Source organism: Battus philenor, unplaced genomic scaffold (assembly GCF_028537555.1).
Source record: "Battus philenor isolate CCGP_79_NKW_IND1 unplaced genomic scaffold, ilBatPhil1.0.hap1 SCAF_5, whole genome shotgun sequence".
NCBI classification, from domain to species: Eukaryota; Metazoa; Arthropoda; class Insecta; order Lepidoptera; family Papilionidae; genus Battus; species Battus philenor.
The window spans coordinates 2176734-2200721 of record NW_027181715.1 but is presented as its reverse complement, the minus strand read 5'-3'; the positions used below and the strand labels follow the sequence as shown (position 1 = coordinate 2200721).

The 23988-nt window shown below is 36.8% G+C and overlaps 1 protein-coding gene across 2 annotated transcripts in view; it reads left to right on the top strand.

Annotated features, from left to right (window-relative positions):
* N (neurogenic locus Notch protein) overlaps window positions 1-23988 on the top strand; it is a 181889-nt gene that overhangs the window by 150841 nt on the left and 7060 nt on the right. Inside the window, exons 9-28 of one of the 2 annotated variants that reach the window (XM_068772616.1) lie at window positions 5597-5711; window positions 6212-6333; window positions 7144-7311; window positions 7899-8037; window positions 9382-9534; window positions 9926-10032; window positions 10593-10706; window positions 11690-11846; window positions 12801-13033; window positions 13520-13665; window positions 13799-13947; window positions 14383-14532; window positions 15155-15294; window positions 15406-17681; window positions 18052-18260; window positions 19091-19291; window positions 20278-20446; window positions 21427-21625; window positions 23213-23366; window positions 23636-23747. In XM_068772616.1, coding sequence (XP_068628717.1) covers window positions 5597-5711; window positions 6212-6333; window positions 7144-7311; window positions 7899-8037; window positions 9382-9534; window positions 9926-10032; window positions 10593-10706; window positions 11690-11846; window positions 12801-13033; window positions 13520-13665; window positions 13799-13947; window positions 14383-14532; window positions 15155-15294; window positions 15406-17681; window positions 18052-18260; window positions 19091-19291; window positions 20278-20446; window positions 21427-21625; window positions 23213-23366; window positions 23636-23747 — 5213 coding nt within the window. Of the gene's footprint in view, window positions 1-5596; window positions 5712-6211; window positions 6334-7143; window positions 7312-7898; window positions 8038-9381; window positions 9535-9925; window positions 10033-10592; window positions 10707-11689; window positions 11847-12800; window positions 13034-13519; window positions 13666-13798; window positions 13948-14382; window positions 14533-15154; window positions 15295-15405; window positions 17682-18051; window positions 18261-19090; window positions 19292-20277; window positions 20447-21426; window positions 21626-23212; window positions 23367-23635; window positions 23748-23988 lie in introns of those variants that run through there. The other variant, XM_068772615.1, reaches the window with a different exon arrangement.

The following is a 23988-nucleotide window of genomic DNA, read 5'->3' as shown; positions in this document are numbered from 1 at the left end:
ACATCGAATTAAAAATCTGAACTATAATAAAAGACAGATTGGTTGGTTATCACAAACTTAATTGGTAAAAAAAAATTTCAAAAACCTAATTGTTTTCACGGCGATTGAATGTATGGCTTTTTAATCTATCAAGTACAGACAGACATTTATTTTCACTGTAATAAAAAAGTAAGGTGAAATATTCATTTAAAACTCTAGCAGGTAATATTTTTCCCAGGATGGACTGTATAACATTTGCCGAACGCAAACGTCTTTATGTCAAAAGTTGAAATACTAAACTCAGCCAAAACCATTTTGAAGGATGATTTTTCTCGATTTGTACCAAAATTGGTCAATTTTTCAAAAAAAAAATGCCTCAAAAACTACTCTGATATCGTCCGTAACCACCGTATTCTTCTGATTTAGCTTTGTTTAACTTCTGATTATTTAGCCAACTCAAAAGGCCAATGCGAGTACGATGTTTTAACACGATTGAGAAGATAAAAACCGAATCGAATAAGGTCCTGAAGGCTACACACGAAAAAGCTTGTTACGATTGTTGCGGGGATTGGAAAAAGCGATGATAAAAGTTTATTTTAGAAGAGGATAAAATTGATTTGGAATAGTAAAGAAAGAATTTATATTTTTAAAAAATATTCACCTTACTTTTTGATTTATTATATATAGATACTCTAACGCGAGTAGATGAAGTTACCATTTGTAAAAATGTATGGCGTATATATTGTCATATTTTTTTCTCTATTGTAACTCTTTTTCTTATTTTCTTTAATCGAAAAATATAAACTTTTATCTCGCGATAAAGATCATACGTGATGCTGGACTAAAAAACAGGTGTTTAAATACTTTATCACTTTTACTTATATCTTCAAGGATTTCCTTTGCGCTATTTTAAATATTCGAACCGACCCAATGCCAACAGGTCATGTGCATAACTAAAACGCTCATTATACATTCAGATATGCGCATAAGAACGTTAGCATGTGCTGGTCTTGGCCGCAGCGGGTTTTGGTACGAAATCGTGATGGTCCGGACCACGATCCAAGTTAGTGCAGCCCGCGGTTTGCGAGTTTTTACGACCCGCTCTTTAAAAGGAGCATCAATGACCATTATGCACTTGAAGAACCCTATACTCTCTCGTTAATGTTGCACATAAGTAGACTGGACAGAATGCTTTTATATAGGTTTTTAATTTCTAACACCAGATGGCGATATCGGCCAAAAAAAAAAACTAGTCAGTTACTAATCACATATTAGGGGGACCAAAAGTTATGTCGCTTCTGTCGATTACAGAAAAACCGATTGATTTTTACCACTTCGGCATTGTAAATTTGTATACTAGATGGCAAAAGGTTGTTGATAACGAAGGTGAATATATTGTTAATTTGAAATAAAAACTTGCTAAAAATGTAGTCGTGTGAATTTATCTTAAGAAAGCGACATTACCTTACAGTGTCCCTAATGTTTTTATTGCATTATAGCAGACTAATTAATGTAAATAATCTTAATTTAAAACAGCAATATTTTGACTCAAAAAATGTAATATTCACAAACAAAACTATCTAAAATTCTAAATATAGGAACATATTGATAAATTACGTATTTATATAATATTGAAGCAATGATGTTGACAGAAAGAGTTCAAATTTATTTATTTATTTATCGACAATGTTTTTCCATTAAATCGGCAATTATTACCAGTTATCCTCGCGTAAGAGTCTCCCATTAAAAAGAGCTTTCTTGGAAAAATTGGTGGTGGGTTACGTACTTCCAGTCTTAGACATTTAAAGCCATTTACCATAGATCCTTTGGGTTCCAATAGCTGTTTCGTGCTTTAAATAGAGATATAGTTGTCGTGCTACTTGACTGACGTCTGATGATTGACGTTAAATTCTTCATCCTCTTGCATCCGGGCATGAAACTGGCATGATGAGGAATATTGCCTTATTAGTGGCCATTTAGGATATCGTAGATGGAAGTTGCATTATTCTCCTATATAAAAGCAGACACCACAAGAGTGATTAGTTACAACTTACTAATTATGTCCAACGTGGTCTTTAAATGTTCCTTTTTTAAAGAAAATAATAATATAATATAAAAAGTGTAATAAATATTTATATTACGTCAAAATATTACTTCGGCTTTGCGTCTGTCGATCAACAGTTGTTTGTCTAAAATGACCTATAACCTGGGGATGGCAATATGGAGTATGAATGAGGAAGTGGTCACACGAAACGTAATCTTTAAAAATTAGGCATTGTTAGAGCATCGTTTTATTCTGCATTACTTTTTTATTTAACATTGTAACAAAACGTGAGAAAAAAGAATTCGTAAATATTACACTAATGCCTGTAAGAACATAGATTCAACAGATATTAAAATATAATTTATAGCTTTTATAGTCTACAATCTTATACTATAATAAAACCACCAAAAATGCTTATAATATTAAAGGTATGTCTTTATACGTCATATAGATTCACAATTAAACCTTAAATCAAATGCGTTACGTTCCATAATCGCTTGCATCACCTTTATTAAGATGCTCAGTACATACCAAGTTTCATTAAACTAAGTATAAGACAAAGCCAGACAAAGTTTAAATAAGGCTATTCCACTTATGGTAAAAGCATTTGAGATATCACAAGTATTGTTTGAAAAGCCCTTAAATTCCTGCTTCGACTGTGAGAGACGATCAACATTGACAAATTTAGATTGCAAAATAAACTTTAAGTTGATAGTAATAAGGCTCGAGTGTCCGAGAGAAATGTTAATTGACGATTATATAAACGAAAGTCAGGACCGCATTCCCTTTTTGGCGGGATAGCGATTTCTGTTGGAATTATTAAAAGACTTTTTATATTTATCGCTTCAACTGTATCTGTACTTTATTACGCGGTAATAAAGATCAAATTACTTTATTACATGTCGCGTTCTAGTCTGGTGTCTGTACTGGTCTGAGCTAGAATATCCCGACGTGGACGCACGTCGATCATTCAATTTTGTATTCTAAATTGTTGTGTATACGTCTGTTGTTTCATTGCAAGGGACTCATTTGCCCAAATAAGGCATGTCGAGACGCAGTTTTGAATTATTTGCGCCCGTAGCATTTCCTTGTGTTGACATGAGTTGCACAAAAACATTGTTGTTGTGATATTGTATAGGTCTTTTGTAAGTCGTCGAAAGTGGTACTTGAGTGTGATGATTATTTTGTCGAATAATTTATCGCTATGACCACCATATTCTATACTAGATAGAAATGTTTCTGGTGTTTCTCCCCCACTTCTTCTCCCAGCGCAAACACTTTCCAAAGTGGTAGTAGTAATATTAGCCAGGTAATATCAATCAAGTCATCCGAAGTTCAGCTCTCTGGCGTCCTTGTTCTGGAATCCTAAGCGGTTATTATCGACGAGTTACAGTTCAAGCTGAGGTCCTCCCATGGTGACCTGGAACTTAGTAACTTCATGGAGCGTCCACCGAAGCGATATTAGAGTTCTTCGCAATTTTAAAAGATCTTTGTAGTAGTTAGTAGTCCGGACCATCGCGTTAGTAGGTTAGTAGTCCGGACCATCGCAATTTTAAAAGATCTTAGTCTAGGCGCACTCTACGCCCTGCTACTTCATACCTGCGGAATCTGCAAATGCTATTTCAGCAGCAATAAGTCTATTATAAAATATTAAGCAAGCTATTATCAATATGACGGTTGCGTAAAACCTGGTATCATAATGGTATACTCGCTTATTTTAATACAAAAAGATAACATTTATTTAAATTAGCGGACACAGCTTTTTCATTTCCCAGTAGTATGTAATTTTTTTTTAACTTTTACACGATTATTAGATATTTTAAATACAGAGTTTTCACTAGATTCCTATAAAAATTTATATAAATGTCCTTTTTACTTTCACCTTTAACTTTTATGCTATATGGACTATGTATTGTCAGTGTACGTCCAACATTGAATTTCCGTGCACATTTTCATAATACATTTTTCATTTTCTATTCTTTTAAATATAGATATAGTAAAACAGTATTTATTGTAAGCAGTGAAGAATTAAACAATAAATAAATTATTGTAAACGTACATTACTACGTAGCATTTATATTCTAAACTAAATCAGATAGTGCGTACCCATCTATCTTCCGGTACGTTGTTGGCCGTCAAGTGGTCTGTCTTAGAAATACCGGCTGTAACTTCACAGAGCCCTCGTCTGACACTGACGAGCTCCGACAGACTCGTCCGACTATCGAACAGTTAGTCTTGTCTTGCAAATTGGGATCTGTTGTTTAATAGTTCACTGTGGCATCATGAGAAAGCTTTTCACATATAGTCAATTCTTTGTGAACTTTATCAATGTAAATTACGTTAATTTGTACTGTAATTTGCGTATTTTATTGGTACTATAAAACATATAAAATCATAGATAAATAAAACGAAACTTTTTCGCTATGTATACATATATATATATATATATATATATATATGTATACATAGCGAAAAAGTTTCGTTTACAATTCAAAAGGTTTTAGTTTATCGAAATATGTGGAACTTGGTTTGTCGGCTTATTTAGATGATTGATATAATAATGTACACATGAATAATTGTCAAATTGATTTTAAAAGAGCAACTGTTGAATTTCTGGCGTTCCGAACTATTGGTGGGTTGCAAGCAAAAGCTTATAAAGTTGAAAATAATCGACGATTCAAGGCGATTGTACATGTCTACTTAAATGAAGATCTGTTTCGAAATGTCATTTCTAAATTTAATTTGATTCAAATTTCAATTTAAAAAATCAAGCTCTTTCATGTAATGTGATAAATTAAATAAATTTAATATTCATAACTCTATATGACCTTTATATCACTACTATTTTTGTCTGTATTTCTTTTAAAAGTTTATGTCTAGTTCAATAGTTTGTTTGTTTCAAAATAATATTGTTGTCTACCATAAATCATAAAAGTGAATAAACGAATAGCTTTTCTTCCTCTGACATCAGTTACAATCACAAACTCTGTGTTTTAAACGCTAATGTGTAACGAAGTTTACTGCTCTGTTAATTCATATTGCCTTGTCTGTCTGTTCGTCTTGCCGGGGCCATAACTTGTTTTGTCTATAACACACATGGCCTATAATTATTCATAACATACACTGTTATTACAATTTGTTAGGTCTAACATTGCATTGTGATCCGAGAAACATATTACTCGCGCGCCGTGATATTTCTCGAATGTTTATACAGAAATGAAATAATACATTAAGTTTATAAATATTGCATTAAGTACGAATGTTAAACTTATTTCAATCAAAAATCTCAACTTTGTCGTATTCTCAGATAAGTATGCTATTGAAGATTTCATAGCTTTAAGTTAAAAGTTTTTATTAAAGTGTAGCTCTATTAGCTCCTCTAGTATCCTGATTTTGATGATACAAATAAAACCTTACAAGCCGTAATTTCGTTGTGAATATTTCTTTTCTATAATACTATTCAGCAAAATTACATACGAGTATCGATCTTGCATAGATTTTAAATAAGACCTAACAGGTAGATAGTTGTTAAATAAAGTTATTGCGATATTTAATTTCTTTTTTATTTTTCAGGTTTCACGGGAACACAGTGCGAGGTGGAGATCGACGAATGTGCAAACAACCCGTGTTTAAACGGCGGTGTTTGTCACGACATGATCAATGCGTTCAGATGCACATGCGTCATCGGGTGAGCATTTGCTTTAGCTTTTTATGCCTTGTTATTTTCTATTCTATGTATATTAAATTTAACATTTTATTGTACACGCTAGAAAACATATAATCATAAAAGTAATCGGTTTTTTTAATTATCATACGAGGTAATCCCTTCCAGCCATAGTATGGCAATAGTAGAAATATGAATAATGGGTAGTTTACATATACAAAACATACATCTATATGTATATAGCATATATATATATATACACTAAAGAAGAGAGAAGATGTAATACATATTAAAATATATATTAGGTACACGTTTTAATCGATTTTCGATCTTATTAACCTTTTTATTGAAGACACTAACAGTAAACTTAGATAGAACATAGAGATTTATAATAGTACACTACAATCTAAGTAATTATGTGTCATGGGTTTTCCAACAAACATGGTGTTATAAAGTTAAATACTATAATTGTGTTGGAATAGGTTTATCTGTGTCAATTTTTTAACTGTGTTCGTTCATTCCAGGTTCACTGGAGCACGATGTCAGGTGAATATAGACGATTGTGCATCAAGCCCGTGTCGCAACGGAGGTACCTGCCACGACTCAATTGCTGGATATACTTGCGAATGCCCACCCGGGTATACTGGTTAGTATACTCTAGTCTTCTTACTACATGTCTTCATGAAGTCTTCATGGTACATGAAGTTCTCGTCATCCTTTATTTAGGTCTACAGCCTATTTTTACTTAATGACGATTTGCAAAATATTCAAGCACATATATATATATATATATGGTTAGTAAATATAAAAAAATTCTACTTTGTGAGATTCATAGACCATAAATATTTAAATCTCTAGGTTTTTGTTATCTATCCAGAGACTTTTTTTATGGCCCCCGCTATTGGGAGCCTCTTGTACCCCCTATCTAGTTTGGGACAGAGACTTTATTTACACATAATTTTTTCAGAGTTTTATCTTTATTCGACACTCACTTTCATACTTCTCAATTTCTTTTATTCCTTCACAATATCTTGCAATTTTTGTTCTTTCATTCCTTCTTGCTTTCATCGCCGTCCTTTCCTCATCTACTATCCAGGGACTAGGTTCATATAGGTTCTATTGGAAATCTATGGAAAGGTCTACGTTCAGCAGATGGATTTTTTAAGGCTTTAATGATGATGGTGATGAAACTTTTCAATCACAATTCCCGATATCTGGTCTTATTGCTCTACTTGTATATCTCCTTTATAGATCTACAAATCTTCTTCGGTATTGAAGAGTACGGTTGTGAAATCACTTTGTTAATAAATGTATGCACCGTATTAGTACGCTATTACTGACATAATCTACACTAATTTCATACAAATATTGGTACATATATCTGCCAACTTGTATAGCAGACGGTGAATACAAAGCTGGTCAGTAAGACCACGCGCTAAAGCCTTCGTTGTTACAGGTATGTCCTGTGAGACCAACATAAACGACTGCCTCTCCGCTCCCTGCCACCGCGGCGAGTGCATCGACGGCGACAACAGCTTCACCTGCAACTGCCACCCGGGGTACACTGGCAGAGTATGCCAGACGCAGATTAATGAATGCGAATCCAACCCGTGCCAGTTCGGAGGTCAGTTGATATAATTCTTGCTTCTACCCCCCACTGCATACTAATTTATTTAATTGAGTAGGTAATAGCCCTTGTTCACCTTATCTGTGTGGTATTTAGATATTTTACCATGATAATTCGAGGTTTGACCCTCACATGTAGCTTCGGCTTAAATTTGTTGTCGTTTCGGCATACGTGACGTCTATTTGAGCTACTGTTCGTTATATTAAGGATAGAAATATATTAATATTGAATTTTATAAGTAGGAGTCCAATAAATATAATCTTTTTGTAGAATTTTATAAGAAAATCTGATATGAAGTAAAACTATGGACGTCCCCTGTTTTTTTGAATTTAAAAGTATTGTATACATATAAAATATTATCATAAATATATTGTGAGGCCACTATAATAATATTAACATCCTTAAACCTATTTCTCGAAGAGATTCGCGACCCTTAGTCGTAAATTACTCGGATGATTCTTTATTGCAAAACAGAAATCAAAAGACAATCAAAGCCATAGAGTATTTAAGTTACCTTGTGTCTTTCACTTGAATTATCAGTTTGTACGAAAGTGTATTAGATAATTAAACTACGTATGTACTAGGTCATTGCGAGGACTTGATCGACGGCTACCAGTGTCGCTGCAAGCCGGGCACGTCGGGCCGGAACTGCGAGATCAACGTCAACGAGTGTTACTCCAATCCCTGCAGAAATGGAGCCACGTGCATTGATGGCATCAACAGGTATATAAAGAAAAATAACTTAAAAATGACATAGGTATATATTGCTAAGATTGTATCAAAATTAATACATATTATGAAAAAGGAATGCTAATATTTTAAATATTTTATAAAAAGTGAAAATGAATATTAACCCTCCTATATCCCTTTTATACTATATCCTTACAAGTGTAAGTGAAAAATTTAAAACTGACGCCTAGAGAAAAAAAACACACACAAACAATATATATGCACACAAACACTAAATTTTAGTCAGGTATGTGTGCAACATGAGTAAGCACCCCATTAAGTAGACATAATCAAGGTAGTAGAAAGGAGAGATTAGAGAATAGAGAGAAGGACTTGGGGGAGATATATGCCGTCAAAACGGGCATCTATCGACATGAACTAATGTGTACATCGTAATTTTTAACTTTAGTGTAATGTTTTTTGTTTATTTTGCATTTCTCTGTTTAATTTAACTATCTCGCTATTTAAGATTAAATATGCCAACGACATATTAATCTTAAATTTTTCGGAATTCTAAATAAATAAAAAAAGAAATTCTGTCCAACGTGTCTTTCGATGTGTTGCCAAAAGCTAAGCAAGTTGCCATTGATAAAATCAAACTTCTTTATGTAAAAACTCATTCCTACCATAAAATATAGTTTAATTATTATTTAATAATGTATGGTAGAACGTCAATTAATATATTATTACATATATATAATTAACGAAGTATATTTTTGTTGTTTTCATTATTATATGCTTTTTCATTTCTTTTCATGCAGCGATTATTATTTTGAGTAAGTTTCATTTAAATATTTAGCATGAATGCATCTATTAGTATTTATTCTATGATTTTTTAGACTAAATGATTACTTACTATACTTCTCAATCATTTGTGTCTTTATAATTTAAAACAATTCAATAATCAACTTCCTTGAGCAAATGCCTTTGATTTGGCGCCCTTTTTGGGACCACTCGTACTCCCCTACCATGCACACATGGTAGGGGAGTACGAGTGGTCATCATCTTTTTTACATCATCATCTTTTTTACATGTTTTTTTAATGTAATTCTTCATTTTAATTCTAAATTTACATAACTCTTAATATCTCTCTCATTCTTTCTCTTTTTTCACTATACATTATCTCCCATTTCTTCCTATTCCTTTCCTTACATATATCGCTTCACTTTTATCGCCTTTTCTCCTGCAAAAATTTACATTTACATCTACTCATTTTATTTAGGAATTATATAATAGGACTTTGAGCAATTATTCTCTAATCACGTCCTTTACAATTTCTTCCATAAATTTCTCTTTTAAAAATTACATTTTCTTACATTCTCTTTTCTTTTATACCAGGTACACTTGTGAATGTATACCGGGCTTCACGGGCCAGCACTGCGAGACCAACATCAATGAGTGTCTGTCCAATCCTTGCGCGAATGGAGGCAAATGCATCGACCGAGTCAACGGGTTCCGCTGCGAGTGTCCTAGAGGCTACTATGATGCCAGGTCTAACACCAATCTTTTATTTTACTAATCCTACTATCATCATAGAACTATTATAGTCATATAGTGTCATCTCTTATCACTCAAGTTTTTAATGATGATTAATTTGAAAGGAGGGGGTGGGGATAGGTTCTCGGACAGTAACCATGAGCTGGTAGAAACGGCGTGGATAGGCCACATTAGATGTACCAACGACGTAATAGGTTGCTGGGGGTCACTGCTCACTATTTTCATTTACCATTTCAAAATTATGAAGATAATATAAGATTATGGTGTACTGGGCACTAAAGTAGGACCTATTCTTTATATAACTTATATTATCTAATTCTATAAATGCATTCGATTTAACTATCGTACAGAATGTCATAATTATATATTTTTTTCTTTCTATTAGATGCTTATCGGATGTCAACGAATGCGCTTCTAATCCTTGCATCAACGGCGGAACCTGCGAAGATGGAGTGAACCAATTCATCTGCCACTGTCTTCCAGGATATGGAGGTGAGACGATAAAAATATTTGAACTGAGATATAAAAAACATGACTATTAGCTTATTGTCACAGAGATATTCTTTATTCATCCAGGACTAACAGTACACGCAACTTTATTCGCGTGGAATTTAATAAAAAATTTTGTTAACTTAGTTTTTTTTTTAACAATTCTTCCGAAATAAAAGTAGCCTAAGTTACTCCTTATTAAATCAGTTACTGCCAGTATAAGTTCCCACAAAATAGGTCTAGCAAAGTTAGAGATTAGCACACAGATAGAAAGACAAAAATTAAAAAAAAATTGATATATGTATCATATTCATATGCATGCAGTAAAAAAAGGTTATTACAAAGATTGACAACAATAATTAACAATGTTACATACAAATAAATAACAATTAAAAATATAGGACTAATTGTAATTTTAATAATAAAACATGTGCTGGGTTAATAAAAAGCGAATTTTTGAAAATAAAAATCAGGTTTTAATTATTTATATATCAGATCAGAACGTATAAAATAAAAATTTGAAGTACTTTGTTCTTAGTAGTCAATGTGTTTTTAATTCTCAGGTCAGCGGTGTGAACGCGATATAGACGAATGCAGTTCGAATCCGTGCCAACATGGCGGCACGTGTCATGATCGTCTTAACGCCTACAAATGCGACTGTGTATTAGGTTTCACAGGTTAGTACATAAACATATGATATAATGATTAGAATGTATAAAGCGATGTGGAAATGTGTGAACGTGAAACGACGTGGAGGCTGAGGTAAAAAAAATGAGCGCCGCCCCCGCCCCGAAAACTAAAGGAGCGGTACAGCAGTTTCGGGAGAACTCTTAACCCTTCGAATGCTGCATCATGGCAACTGTCAGTGTCGGGAACGATTTTTATAAATGATGAATGAAATATTATTCTTTATGATCCTGTGGTCTGTAGTACATCCAGAGCAAGAGATATTAAACTATATTTTAAGGTGATTCGATATAAAGTTGCCTACTTTATTTCGGGCAGATCTTACCCGTACGCACCCGAGGAGTACGGACAGATATGTGCATAGGCAGTTGACAGGTTAATAGCTTAAACAAGAAAAACTTTGATTTTAATAAGTGACAGCTATTCTTGTTTTTGTTTATGTAACCAATGTTAACAGAGTTCTCTTTTGAATAACACTTTACAACGGGCACGAACTTTTACATTAAGAGCTGTCAGTATGTTATGTCCGGAGTATTTGACTTTGTATAATTTTTACGTGTCGCCCAATTTCTTGTTGTAGTCAAAATGATAAATATATATATATATATATACAAACACACAAGTACTGACCTCCCCGTGTCATAAACTAATGTCGAGACATATATCGATGACACATACCTTTGTTGCAAGCATTTTATCCCAAGGAACAACATGTATTTCGAAGACGTATTCATACGCCCCCTCCGTACGTGATACTTTTTACGATGGACGTACATACATCTCGCCCTGTTAAGAGGTTATAAATCATACTTTAAAATAATTTCTAGCTTTGCGCACATATTCCCAACTCTTTTACGCCAGTAAGGATAAATAATTTTTTTTTAGCACGAACCCGTAAAACAATATTATTTAATACTACAAGAAGTGTGCATTTTCAACGTAATCTTCAATTATAATAAATTATTAATTGCAGGTGTAAACTGTGAGACGAATATAGACGACTGCGCTGGCAACCCTTGTTTACACGGCGGCTCCTGCATCGATCTGGTGAACGGCTATAGATGCGTATGCGCACCTCCGCATTCCGGCCGCAATTGTGAAAACACCCTCGACCCCTGTCTACCCAACCAGTGAGTATATAAAAAAACTTATTACTCGAAATTGTAACGTTCCTGCCAAAAAAAGTGTCCCGAGAAAGAAAAAAAAACTGAACATCTATTGCTTTGTAGTGATACATTAAATTTAGCATTTTATGAGTTAAACTAGTTCCCATTTTAAAAGTTCCATAAAGAGCGGTAATAACTATGCTATTTTAAAATTAACATAGCGCTCTATATATTTATATTAATTTAGCATATAGAACACGCAGATCATTCTAGAACTCTGAACCTCTATTTAGAAGTTGGAATCATAAACAGAGCTATCAAAAGACGAGATTCGCACTGGAAAGCGATGATATACGTCTATGTCCAGCTGTGGATAACTTACACTTGAAATGATGATGATAATATATAATTAGCAACATAAAAACGTGTATATCTTATCGTTCAACGTCTTACGACCGTTTTAACAAAGTCGTCAGCCAATTTTGTGGTTGGACGCCGTACAGTGGAGCTTGGCGGTACATGGTCTTCAGAACCTTAAAGCCCAGGCGGCGCACTGTCTTGTGGACTAGTTACTCGATTTTATAAATACAGTAAAATAACAGTAAATTTCATAAAAAACTATGTTTACAAAATCGGTACATCTTAAGATCGAATACGAATACGTGACGTCTATTTGATCTAACTCTGTTAGAGTTGTGTTGTGTTAATGGCAATGTTACAAGGATATTTTTTTACAAATTTGTTATACTAAGGACTTACCGATCCGCTGGACTAAGTCGATTAAATTCGTTCATCTATAAATCTTATGACATCCGAAACGATCTCTTAAAAATATAACGGTATTAAATGATTTACGGGTCCTTCTCGATGCTATAATGAAATATAAAATGGTTTTTTCGACTTTCATTGGACTACGGAACACATTTCAGGAGTTGGGGAAGACAAGAATCGTATTGTAATTGAATTGTGTGGTTGCAGGTGCCGTCACGGCGGGCGGTGCGTGGCGGAGGCTTCGTATGCAGAGTTCACGTGCACCTGCGGCGGCGGTTGGGCGGGAGCGCTATGCGAGCGCGACGTTGACGAATGCGCAGCCTCGGCGCCCTGCCACAACGCGGCCACCTGCCTCAACACCGCCGGCTCCTACGCCTGCCTCTGCGCGCGCGGATACGAGGGCAGAGACTGCGCCATCAACACCGACGACTGCGCTTCCTGTGAGTACTCCTCATGGCTCCAGCCCAAAGACGCCCATTACATAAGCCTCCCGAAAAGATATCTATAGGGAGGGGATATATCATAATCACCAGGTAGACAGATTGGCGATCACAGATTGGTATTATGGTACGCAGAGGACGCTGCTGCCCATCCTCTGAAAACTTGTGGGCAGTGGTAATCCTACATAATGAATGCATAGTGTTTATTAGACAAGATTGTATCACGGGTATAGAATCCAGTTAAACGAAATAATTTTTTGTATGTATGCTTGTATCGAAAAAACGATGACAAATTTGTCATTAATTTTTTCAGCTGTATTAATTTTTCCGTTATTTTATATTTATTTGGCATTATAATTTGTATATTTTCTTATTCTCAAGTCTATTAAAACAAAAAAAAAAAGTAAAAAAAGGTTGTTCACCCCTGTTCTGAATCATTTCCAATCTGTAACGATATGTGAGGCTTATAGCTTTTTTCTTCTACAGTCCCGTGTCAAAACGGCGCGACTTGCCTGGACAGTATCGGCGACTATAACTGTGTTTGCGCAAGTGGTTTCGCGGGAAAACACTGCGAAGTGGACATCGACGAGTGCCAGTCGCGGCCTTGCATGAACGGGGCCACTTGTAACCAGGTATGTATATTCATTATTTCATCCAAAGGACTCCCAGGGTTCTCAGCCTCCTGGTTTTTAATCTGTATTACCTTGAGTGAAAAGACGGCCAATTGTACCTTTTTTCGTTATAACAAATATTTGTGTATTGCAGTACGTTGCATCGTACACGTGCACGTGTCCGCTGGGCTTCTCCGGAATCAACTGCCAGACCAACGACGAGGACTGCACCGAGTCCAGCTGCATGAACGGAGGCACTTGCATCGACGGCATCAACTCTTACAACTGCTCCTGTCCTCCTGGGTGAGTTATTCGTGAGAGATAGAGATAGAAAAGTATATCAACGTGATATTTATCTCATGCTGAAGTCCTTATAGATATTTATCTCTGTGGTGTCTATATTCGTAACATCATTTTAGCCACATGACGTTCACTGCTGGACATAGTCTTTAAGAATATTATTAACAAAGTTTAATACCAATTGAAACTGGATGTAGATAATCGTGCAAAGTCAACTACTTTTCCATCGTATTTCTACTACGATTTTATTGTTATTCGTCAACTATAAGTACCATAGGCCACGACCCTAAGTCATGAAGAAACGACTTGGAAGTTATTATAAAATTCATGTGCGGAAGTGGCTAAATATTGGTCCTTTTCTTACTTAGGATGGACTTCCGCGAGGTAACGCCTGATTCCATTAAATATCGTAAATTAATTAATACTTTTGCCCCGCAGATATACGGGATCGAACTGCCAGTTCCGGATCAACATGTGCGACAGCTCGCCTTGCGACAACGGCGCCACCTGCCATGATCACGTCACCTTCTACACCTGCCATTGTCCATACGGCTACACGGGCAAGCACTGCGAGGCCTTCGTCGATTGGTAAGTATTGTTGCATAAATAAAAAAAAAAATTTGTTCACTCTTAACAGTGTTATTATTACTAAATTATTTATTGTCGTGCATTCAAATAATTTACTTTCACTTTCTGATTTTATTTTCACGCTCTTCTTTCGTCCTTCTCAATTTCTCTTACTCGTTCTTTTTTTTCCTTACACTATTTCATTCGTTTTCATTCTACTACAAATATCAGTTCGACACCTGCCAACGAAAGAATCACATATGTATGTGTATTTAGTATACATTATATCCTCCTATTTAAATATCCTATATTAGTAATCAGTTAATAGACTTACTATTTATCACATATCTAGCATGCATATATAGATCTGCCTACTTATTCTCTCTGCACCACTTTGAAAGACAACGCCTATATGGTATATGGTCCGCCATAAGAGAAGTGTTAAAAGCAAATAATGCTTAATGTTATAATATTTGACTAGGTAAGATAATCAAAAATAATGTGTCACGCAAAATAGCTATTATTAACTTGTATAAAAAGAGTGACTAGACCGGTCATTGTGGTGATCTTTGGAGCAGGCTTATACATCGCAGTGAGTTTTAATAGATGTTAAAAAAAATTAACTATATTTTGTTTGTTACAGGTGCGAAAATATGCCGTGCGAAAACGGCGCAACGTGTTCTCAGAAGGGCCCGCAGTACTCCTGCGCTTGCGCACCTGGTTGGTCCGGAAAGCTGTGCGACGTCGAGATGGTCTCCTGCAACGACGCCGCGCTCAGAAAAGGTAATACTTTGATATATTACTGTAAAGAAAAAAAACTGGCATCTGTACCCTGCTCACTTTGCAAATTTGAAGATAGATTAAATATTGAAACTATTTTGGTATTTATTACAGGTGTCAAGCTGAAACAACTCTGTAACAACGGCACGTGCGAGGACATCGGCAACTCGCACCGCTGCCACTGCCTCGACGGCTACACAGGCTCCTACTGCCAGAAGGAAATCAACGAGTGCGACTCCGCTCCCTGTCAGAACGGAGCTTTGTGCAAGGACCTCGTCGGAACTTATCAGTGCCAATGTGCTAAGGGATTCCAGGGCCAAAATTGCGAACTGAACGTCAACGACTGCCTCCCCAATCCTTGCCAGAACGGAGGAACCTGCCATGACTTAATTAATAACTTCTCCTGCTCGTGTCCCTTTGGAACTCTGGGAAAGATTTGCGAAATCAATGTCAACGACTGCAAGCAAGACGCCTGCCATAACAACGGCACTTGTATCGATAAAGTGGGCGGATTCGAATGCAAGTGTCCGCCTGGATTCGTCGGTCCGAGATGCGAAGGAGATATCAACGAGTGCCTGTCCAACCCGTGCTCGAACCCCGGGACGCAAGACTGCGTGCAGCTCGTCAACGACTACCACTGCAATTGCAAGCCGGGATACATGGGCAGGCACTGCGATGCTAAAGTCAACTTCTGCGCAAACTCCCCTTGCCAGAACGGCGGCATATGTACAGCGATACAAGGAGGCCACGAGTGTCTTTGCGGCGACGGCTTCTACGGAAAGAACTGCGAATACTCAGGCTACGCGTGCGATTCTAACCCGTGTCAAAACGGCGGATACTGCCGGACCTCAGAGATCGGGGACTACGTCTGCGACTGTCCGTCCGGACTGTCCGGAATCAACTGCGAAATTGACTCAATGAACGAATGTCTAAGCAACCCGTGCAAACATCCCGAAGCACGATGCATTGACAAACCAGGTGACTTCCTTTGCTACTGCCCGCGTCAATGGACTGGAAAGAACTGCGACATTCACGATCCTCACTCTAGAGGCGGATACGGAAGCCCCGTATCAGGAGTATACAACAAAAATCCAAGTTTGAATTTCCAAGAACTTGATTTGGCCTTCCAAAGAGAACAGTGTGTGAAGTTAGGCTGCAAAGAGAAGCAGGCAGATCATCATTGCGATGAAGAATGTAACACGTACGCCTGCGAGTTCGACGGTAACGATTGCTCCCTGGGTATAAACCCTTGGGCGAACTGTACGGCGCCTATAAAATGCTGGGAAGTGTTCATGAATGGGGAATGTAATGAAGTATGCAACACCCAGGCTTGCTTATTCGACGGGAGAGACTGTCAGAAGTCGCTACAGCGCTGCAACCCGGTCTATGATGCGTACTGCAAAAAGCATTATGCCAACGGATACTGCGACTACGGATGCAACAATGCTGAATGTAATTGGGACGGTCTCGACTGCGAAAATAACCCGCCAGACCTTGCTGAAGGCGTCATATCTGTGATCCTTCTAATGGATGTACGGACATTCAAGGAGAATTCAATAGCTTTCTTACGAGACTTAGGTCATCAGTTACGGACTACAGTTGTGATTAAAAAGGACCACCTAGGTAACGACATGGTGTACCCTTGGAAGGGATCAACGGACGTAGGCCTTCAAGATACAGAGTTTGGCAAGAAACATCAGATCGTGTACACTGAAAGGGGCCAGTCGGGCGTCCAAGTATACTTAGAACTGGATAATAGAAAGTGTTCGTCTACGACAGAGACAGAGTGCTTCTTTTCCGCAAGAGAGGCTGCTGAATTTTTAGCAGCCACCGCATCAAAGCATTCTCTGTCCCCTGACTTCCCTATCTTTCAAGTTAAAGGAGTTTCCACACCTGATGAACCTGGAGAATTAGTCACGAATTCCAAATATGTCTTCATCGGTGTTATTTTGGTACTGCTCGCTGGTTTACTTATTGGAGTGTTAGTCACGGCTCAAAGGAAGCGCGCTGCGGGGATTACATGGTTCCCAGAAGGTTTCATCCGTAATAACTCTTCGACGAGACGGCGGTCCAGACGCCGAGGTCCTGATGGTCAGGAGATGAGGAACTTGAACAAGGGCTCCATGGGCTGTATTGACGTGGATATAAACAGCGGTCACATGGGACCACCACACTGGTCGGATGAAGATGATGACGGCTCCGCACCCCCGAGAGCGAAGAGAGCTCGGGGACCCGGGGACGCTAATGGCGCCCCTGGTGGCTATGCCTCAGATCACACCGCCATTACGGACTACGAGGAGGCGGGTCACGACTCGAGGGTATGGACCCAGCAACATCTGGATGCAGCGGATACACGAGTACCTCCAAGCATGATGACTCCACCTGCAATCGTAAGTCTTTCTAACATATTTCCAGCCAAAAATACTTTGTTTATAATCTCTAAAATCGATAAAACTGGACAGTTGGTAATAATTTTTTTTAATCATCGTACTAAATTTCAAAGTTCAACTTTTGTAAGCCTCACAATGTAATATGACTCAGCTTTGCTACCTTAAAAGAAGCCTCTGTGGCTAGCTGACTCGAAACCGTGATATCTGCAAATGCCACTAGGGCACTAGTGAGAGTTGGATCACATAAAAACCCTTACGAAAATATAAAAATTTTCTTTTATTTTCATTTTTACAATAGACGATATATTGTAGCGCTATAGATGACTGCAATTTGCCTATGAAATAACATAATATTTATTTTTTTGTGTAGCACGACGGCCACGTGGATGTGAACGCTCGTGGACCTTTGGGGATGACCCCGCTGATGGTGGCCGCCATCCGGGGTGGCGGTCTGGACGCCGGCTCCGACGCGGAGGACGAGCAAACCGCACACATCATCTCAGAGCTGGTGGCGCAGGGGGCCCAACTCAACGCGGCCATGGACAAGACCGGCGAGACCAGCTTACATCTCGCTGCCAGGTAACTTACGATTGCTTCATTCACATAATTCAAGATTTTTGTCATTTTTGCGCTGGATAAAAGCCTTCCAAAGAGCCTTAATTCATGCCCTCATAAAGGATAAGTTAAGTAAATATTTTTGGTCACTATTTTGTTGAACAAGCCAACTTTTTCACTATAGATATTACGGTTCGGACTTTTGGTACCACTAATAAATAAGATCAGAATTTGATATTATTGGTTCTCTGCTAGTAGTAATATTTTCAAAATTTTTAACGACTCTCATGGTAATTTTGAAAAACTAAAATATTAGAAGGTAAGGCGGGACATAGGCCTATACTGTTGTTAAAAAATGTCTTTAAAATAAAGGGTACCACATGCCTCGTAATAGTATATCGCTGTTTGATACCTTGAAGTCATCAAACTATATTCCACATAAATTCTAGTCCATAACATACAAGATATTAATTAAATAGCATCTGCAATATTTGGTTGCAATATAAGGATCGACTTTTGCTTTTAATCTGTATTACATATATAACTAACACTATCGCACACTAAACACACAACTGTATCAAATACTAAATTTAAAGTAACTTTACATATGTTATACATGCATAAAAATAGACACAACCTCAGTTAATTAATGTCAGAACAAACTACAGAAAGAAAATTATATTGTTTACGGAAGTCCAATTGTATAATAACCTATCCAATGATTTTAATAAATGTAATAATATTGTAATCCAGTATAATGTCTCAGTTTATAAGTTATATACATAAGTTTTATGACAAAAAATTCTTTAAACCCAATACATAAATAAAAATATTTTAACTTTTGTAATCAATAGGTATGCGAGAGCTGACGCAGCGAAGAGACTCCTGGATGCCGGGGCCGACGCCAACTCCCAAGACAACACCGGCCGGACGCCCCTCCACTCGGCGGTGGCCGCAGACGCCATGGGCGTGTTCCAGATCCTGCTCAGGAATAGGGCGACTAACCTGAACGCGAGGATGCACGACGGCACCACACCTCTTATTCTTGCAGCAAGGTAACTATTTACTCATAGCTTGCTTTTGTAATATTATACATCAGGGGTGGCCAAACTGCGGCCCGTTAGCTATATGCGGCTCTGAACAATTATTTTTGGCTCCATTTGATTGTTGAATTATTTCAATATTAAAATTTATATTACCCATGTCAGCTCCTGGGAAATCGAAACAAATTACTGGTGTTAATAATAATTATTATTATTCCACTATAAAATCAGCAAAATCCGAACATTGATCATAATTAACTAACCGACATCTTACGTGTGCCATTATATCTAACTGTAATATACATATTTTTACGTTAAAAAAAGACAATAAATATGATTTTTGTAAAAAAAACATTCTTTTGTGTGTTTTCAATACGTATTCAATTGCGGTTTACAAAAAATTTCAAATTTTCTAAAAATGATCCGCACTATCAAAGAGCTTGGCAACCCCCTAGTGAATAAAGAATGAAAGCCAAGGTTACATGTGGAGACCACGGATAGGCAAGCGCAGCATAGAAAGTTCCTTCACGATGTAGACATGTGACTTTTTTGTGATGCGGACCACATCCTTCAGGTTTTATTGGAAAAACTTAAATCCACTAGTGGATGTATATGGGCAAAAATTATAAATTATACTCTAATAAAAATGTAATAGCAAATTGCAAACTTTGATTTGAAGACATACATTGAAAGTTGTGTTTTCTTTTATAGTTCGCACTACAGACAGAGAGACAATTTCTATAATACTTCAATGTAGACGAAATACGAAAATAAATATTTTTGTATCTTTTTATTTAAAATTTATTATATTTACGTAACTATTTACTATTTTATTTTCTTATAATAAATTTAATAGTAAAATGTGCATACGTAAATGAAATATCGATAAGAAATCCAGTAATTAATTTATATAAATACTTTAATGTACTTCTCTCATATGTATGTATTTTAAGGTTTTCTTTGCAATGAGCTATTTATAACTGAATTTGTACTTTCAGGCTGGCGATCGAGGGTATGGTGGAAGACCTGATTAATGCAGATGCAGATATAAACGCAGCGGACAACAGCGGCAAGACGGCGTTGCATTGGGCAGCTGCAGTCAATAACGTCGATGCCGTCAACGTACTGCTTGTGCATGGCGCCAACCGCGACGCACAAGACGACAAGGTACACTATAAAATTTATTTATATTTTAGCTTTTCTATAACACCATATTGGACTTTGAGGCGACTGAAGATCGTACATATTAGTAACTTATTTGAAGGCAGATAAACCTTTTAATAACTCTTTTTGTGATAGAATTATCATTTAATAATTTCAAAAAAGTTGAAACTAAAGCTTGTTATAGAAATATTACTCTATTGACCGACTATATACTAAAGGTCGCGAGATGTCGCTGTATACGGGCAGTGCAAGACCGCATATCTTAGTGTTCTTTGGGGGTTAAGTGGGGGATGGGTTTCTTATATTTATTTATTTATTTAAACACATATTTTATGTATAACGGTGAACTTAATGCTGAAGGAATTCCTTCAGCTAACTGTTTGGGCGGTACAAAAATAAATTAATATATATGATTTGTATCACAGAAGTGTCAAATAGGTCATTATTCAGGGTAGTTCAGTTTAAATATAGGGTTTAAAAGGGCTTCGAGCTAGATAAAAAGTAATATTGATCTTTGCTTGGTTTTCGGTGGTTTTCTCCATTTATGATTCTTGAAATGTCGGCAGATCACCAAATATAGGAGATAGATCGTTCAGTAAAAGTTCGTCGTACGTATAAGGAACACTATTCAATATTGATAGTCGATTTGATTATTGATTCTCTTCTGGCTTGTTCCTACGCTTCTTTGTTCTTTGATTCCCTTGGCTTCTATTCTATTGTTTTGATCATAGTATTGCTGTTAGCCCTAAGCTTTTACGGCTTCCTCTGATATATGTTCACGGAGCGAAAGAGTCCGAGAACTATACCCATGGATTCTTTATTTGGCAGGTGTATCTATACATTTTACGTAGTACAATTCGTGGGTGAGTCAACCCGTACAGGTCTGCGTGTGGTAGGTACTGTGCAAGCGAGACAGCACTATGGATTGATGAACATTGGTTGATTTTGCAATCTCCGTAATAAATATCTACTTTATTTTACAGGACGAGACGCCTTTGTTCCTGGGCGCGCGGGAGGGTTCATACGGGGCGTGCAGGGCGCTCCTCGACGCGTTGGCCAACCGCGAGATCACGGACCACATGGACCGGCTGCCCCGGGACGTGGCGCAGGAGCGCATGCACGACGACATCGTGCGGCTGCTCGATGATCACTGCCCGCGACCGCCGCACCATCACTTGCTTCGTAAGTGTTCACTCATAAATAACACTTGTTTTATTGATTGATCACCCCCGGAGATCGAAGAATTACTCATCTTTAGAGGTACGGAAATTTCGCAAAAAAACTCACAATTCAATCAATTTCGCATTTATATTTTTCAAAATTTAAAAATTTCGCATTTATATTTTTGAAATTGTAAAATTTGGGTAAATTGGGTATTTATTAAACAAAAATACTTGTTTAGTAATTTTTTACAAGTCTTTACATAAAACAATTTTAATTAATTAAAAGATAACATTGTGGAAATTTCAACATTTGACTCCTTAAGCGTCGTTCTTCGGTCTGTTACGACGACATTGTATATGCTGAAGAAGCGTTCAGCGTCCACGCTGTTGGTTGGACTCCAAATACTCTGTAATGCTGCTTCAGCAAAGGACGGAAAGTTGCATTTGACAGTCAACAATATGTTCCTTATATTGGGGTTTTCATTTATATTAATAGACCGAAGAATTAACCTATGAAAGTGCGCATGCCCATCAATTAACTCATTTTGAGGAAATCCTTGGAAAAAAGGAATTTTCGAAAAGCTTTCCAGCAATACGTTTATATTTAATGTGGTTGAACTTGCAGCCGCAGATGGGGAAAACAATTGGCCAATGTGAAAGAAAGCCTCGTTCGTCTTATTTAATTTCATGTGAAGAGAAAGCTTACTGAAACTTTTGTCGCTTGCTGATTTCAACATAGTTTTCATTGGCTCATCAATTCCTTCATAGTCCTTAAGACAAACGAATGTTACAATATTGGCACATCAAAATATTTGTGTCGGACACATACAGACCATTCTAGTATTCTATCTGTCAAATCTTTCTTAGGGCGTCCCATTTTAAGAGCACAAAAAAAATATTTTTGTAAAACACTTGCATGTCTAAAGCGTTACAAATGAACACTGCTCGAGTGCTCATGCGCGACGCGAGTTGCGACTCGGGCGATACGATAATAATTTAATAATCCATCATACGAACACTACCATATATTTCGCATTTATTCGCATTTATGTGTAATTTTCGCATTTATTCGCATCTATTTCGTAAATACGAAATTTCCGTACCCCTACTCATCTTAAATCAGTATTCGGGGCACATTGCACGATCAATGTTGCCGAAACGTACAAAGACTTAAGTGAATCCATCATCTAGTCTAGGGTAGGTATAAAAATCATCTAGTGGAGTTATAGATGATATTTATAAAGGTCATACAATAAATGTATGATGTATGGCTCATTTGTAGTCAATAAAGCACATTAGCTATAAATTCACCTCTTTAAATCCTATAATCATGATCTCCATATATATTTTTTTATATGGCCTCCGTTATTGAGGACCTATCCTTCACCCCTAAAGAGAGAGACAGGGTTTTTTAAAACTCCTACTTTTCTTCACAATATCTTACATTCCTTTGGCTTACTAGTCTTCTTCTATATCACCTTTCTTGCTTCTCCATCACTCTTTTTATATCACAGTATAATTTAATTCTTGTCCTTTATTATATACCTCCTATTTATCTACGTTTTTGTATATCTTCATGTATAAATGTATATTTGTGTTTGCACAGCATCACCGAACCCGCACCCGCAGCTGATCAGCCAGCCGACGGTGATCGCCAGCGCCAAGGGGAAGCCCAAGAAACCGCGCCCGAAGCCCGGCCCCGACAGCCCGCAAGAGCAAGCCTACGACAACAATAATCTACAACACCCACAAATTCGACGGTCAGTAAACATAACCTAAAAAATGTTGAAGTACCTTACAGCTGACAGAAAGTATACATTAAATAAAAAAATTATGAAAATAGATATCAAATAAGAAGAAAAACTGAACAGAGTATATATTATTTTAAGTGTGTAAATCTAGTGCAGTTCTACCGTCAATAAGAAAATTCTTTGATTTTTCTATCGCATTTGAAATAAAAAATTTAAATGTATTTTTTTTACGATCGTTTAAATATATTTAATTTAATTTATTGTGTTATTGTCAACAGGAAACCGAGTGTAAAAAAGAGTAATAAGAAAGTGGCGCAAGAAGTGCCACAGAGCGTTGAGAGCTTGGGTTCCAGTTTGAGCCCGGTCGAATCACCACTCCAAAATTTACAGGTGACATATTACTTCTTAACGATTTTATTTAAATTAAAATACATTTTTAATTTTGATATTTTGAGTCACGAGTTTGTATTACAAAATAATTTTCCATAATTATATGCCATTTGTTCATACATCGTGAGAATAGTCCAATTCCATAGAATCTAGAATCAATTTGAGCTCTGAGTTAGTTGTATGCTCATTTCAGATTAGTACGTCTCTTCTTTCTTCTTTTTTTTTACCCGATGGACGCCTG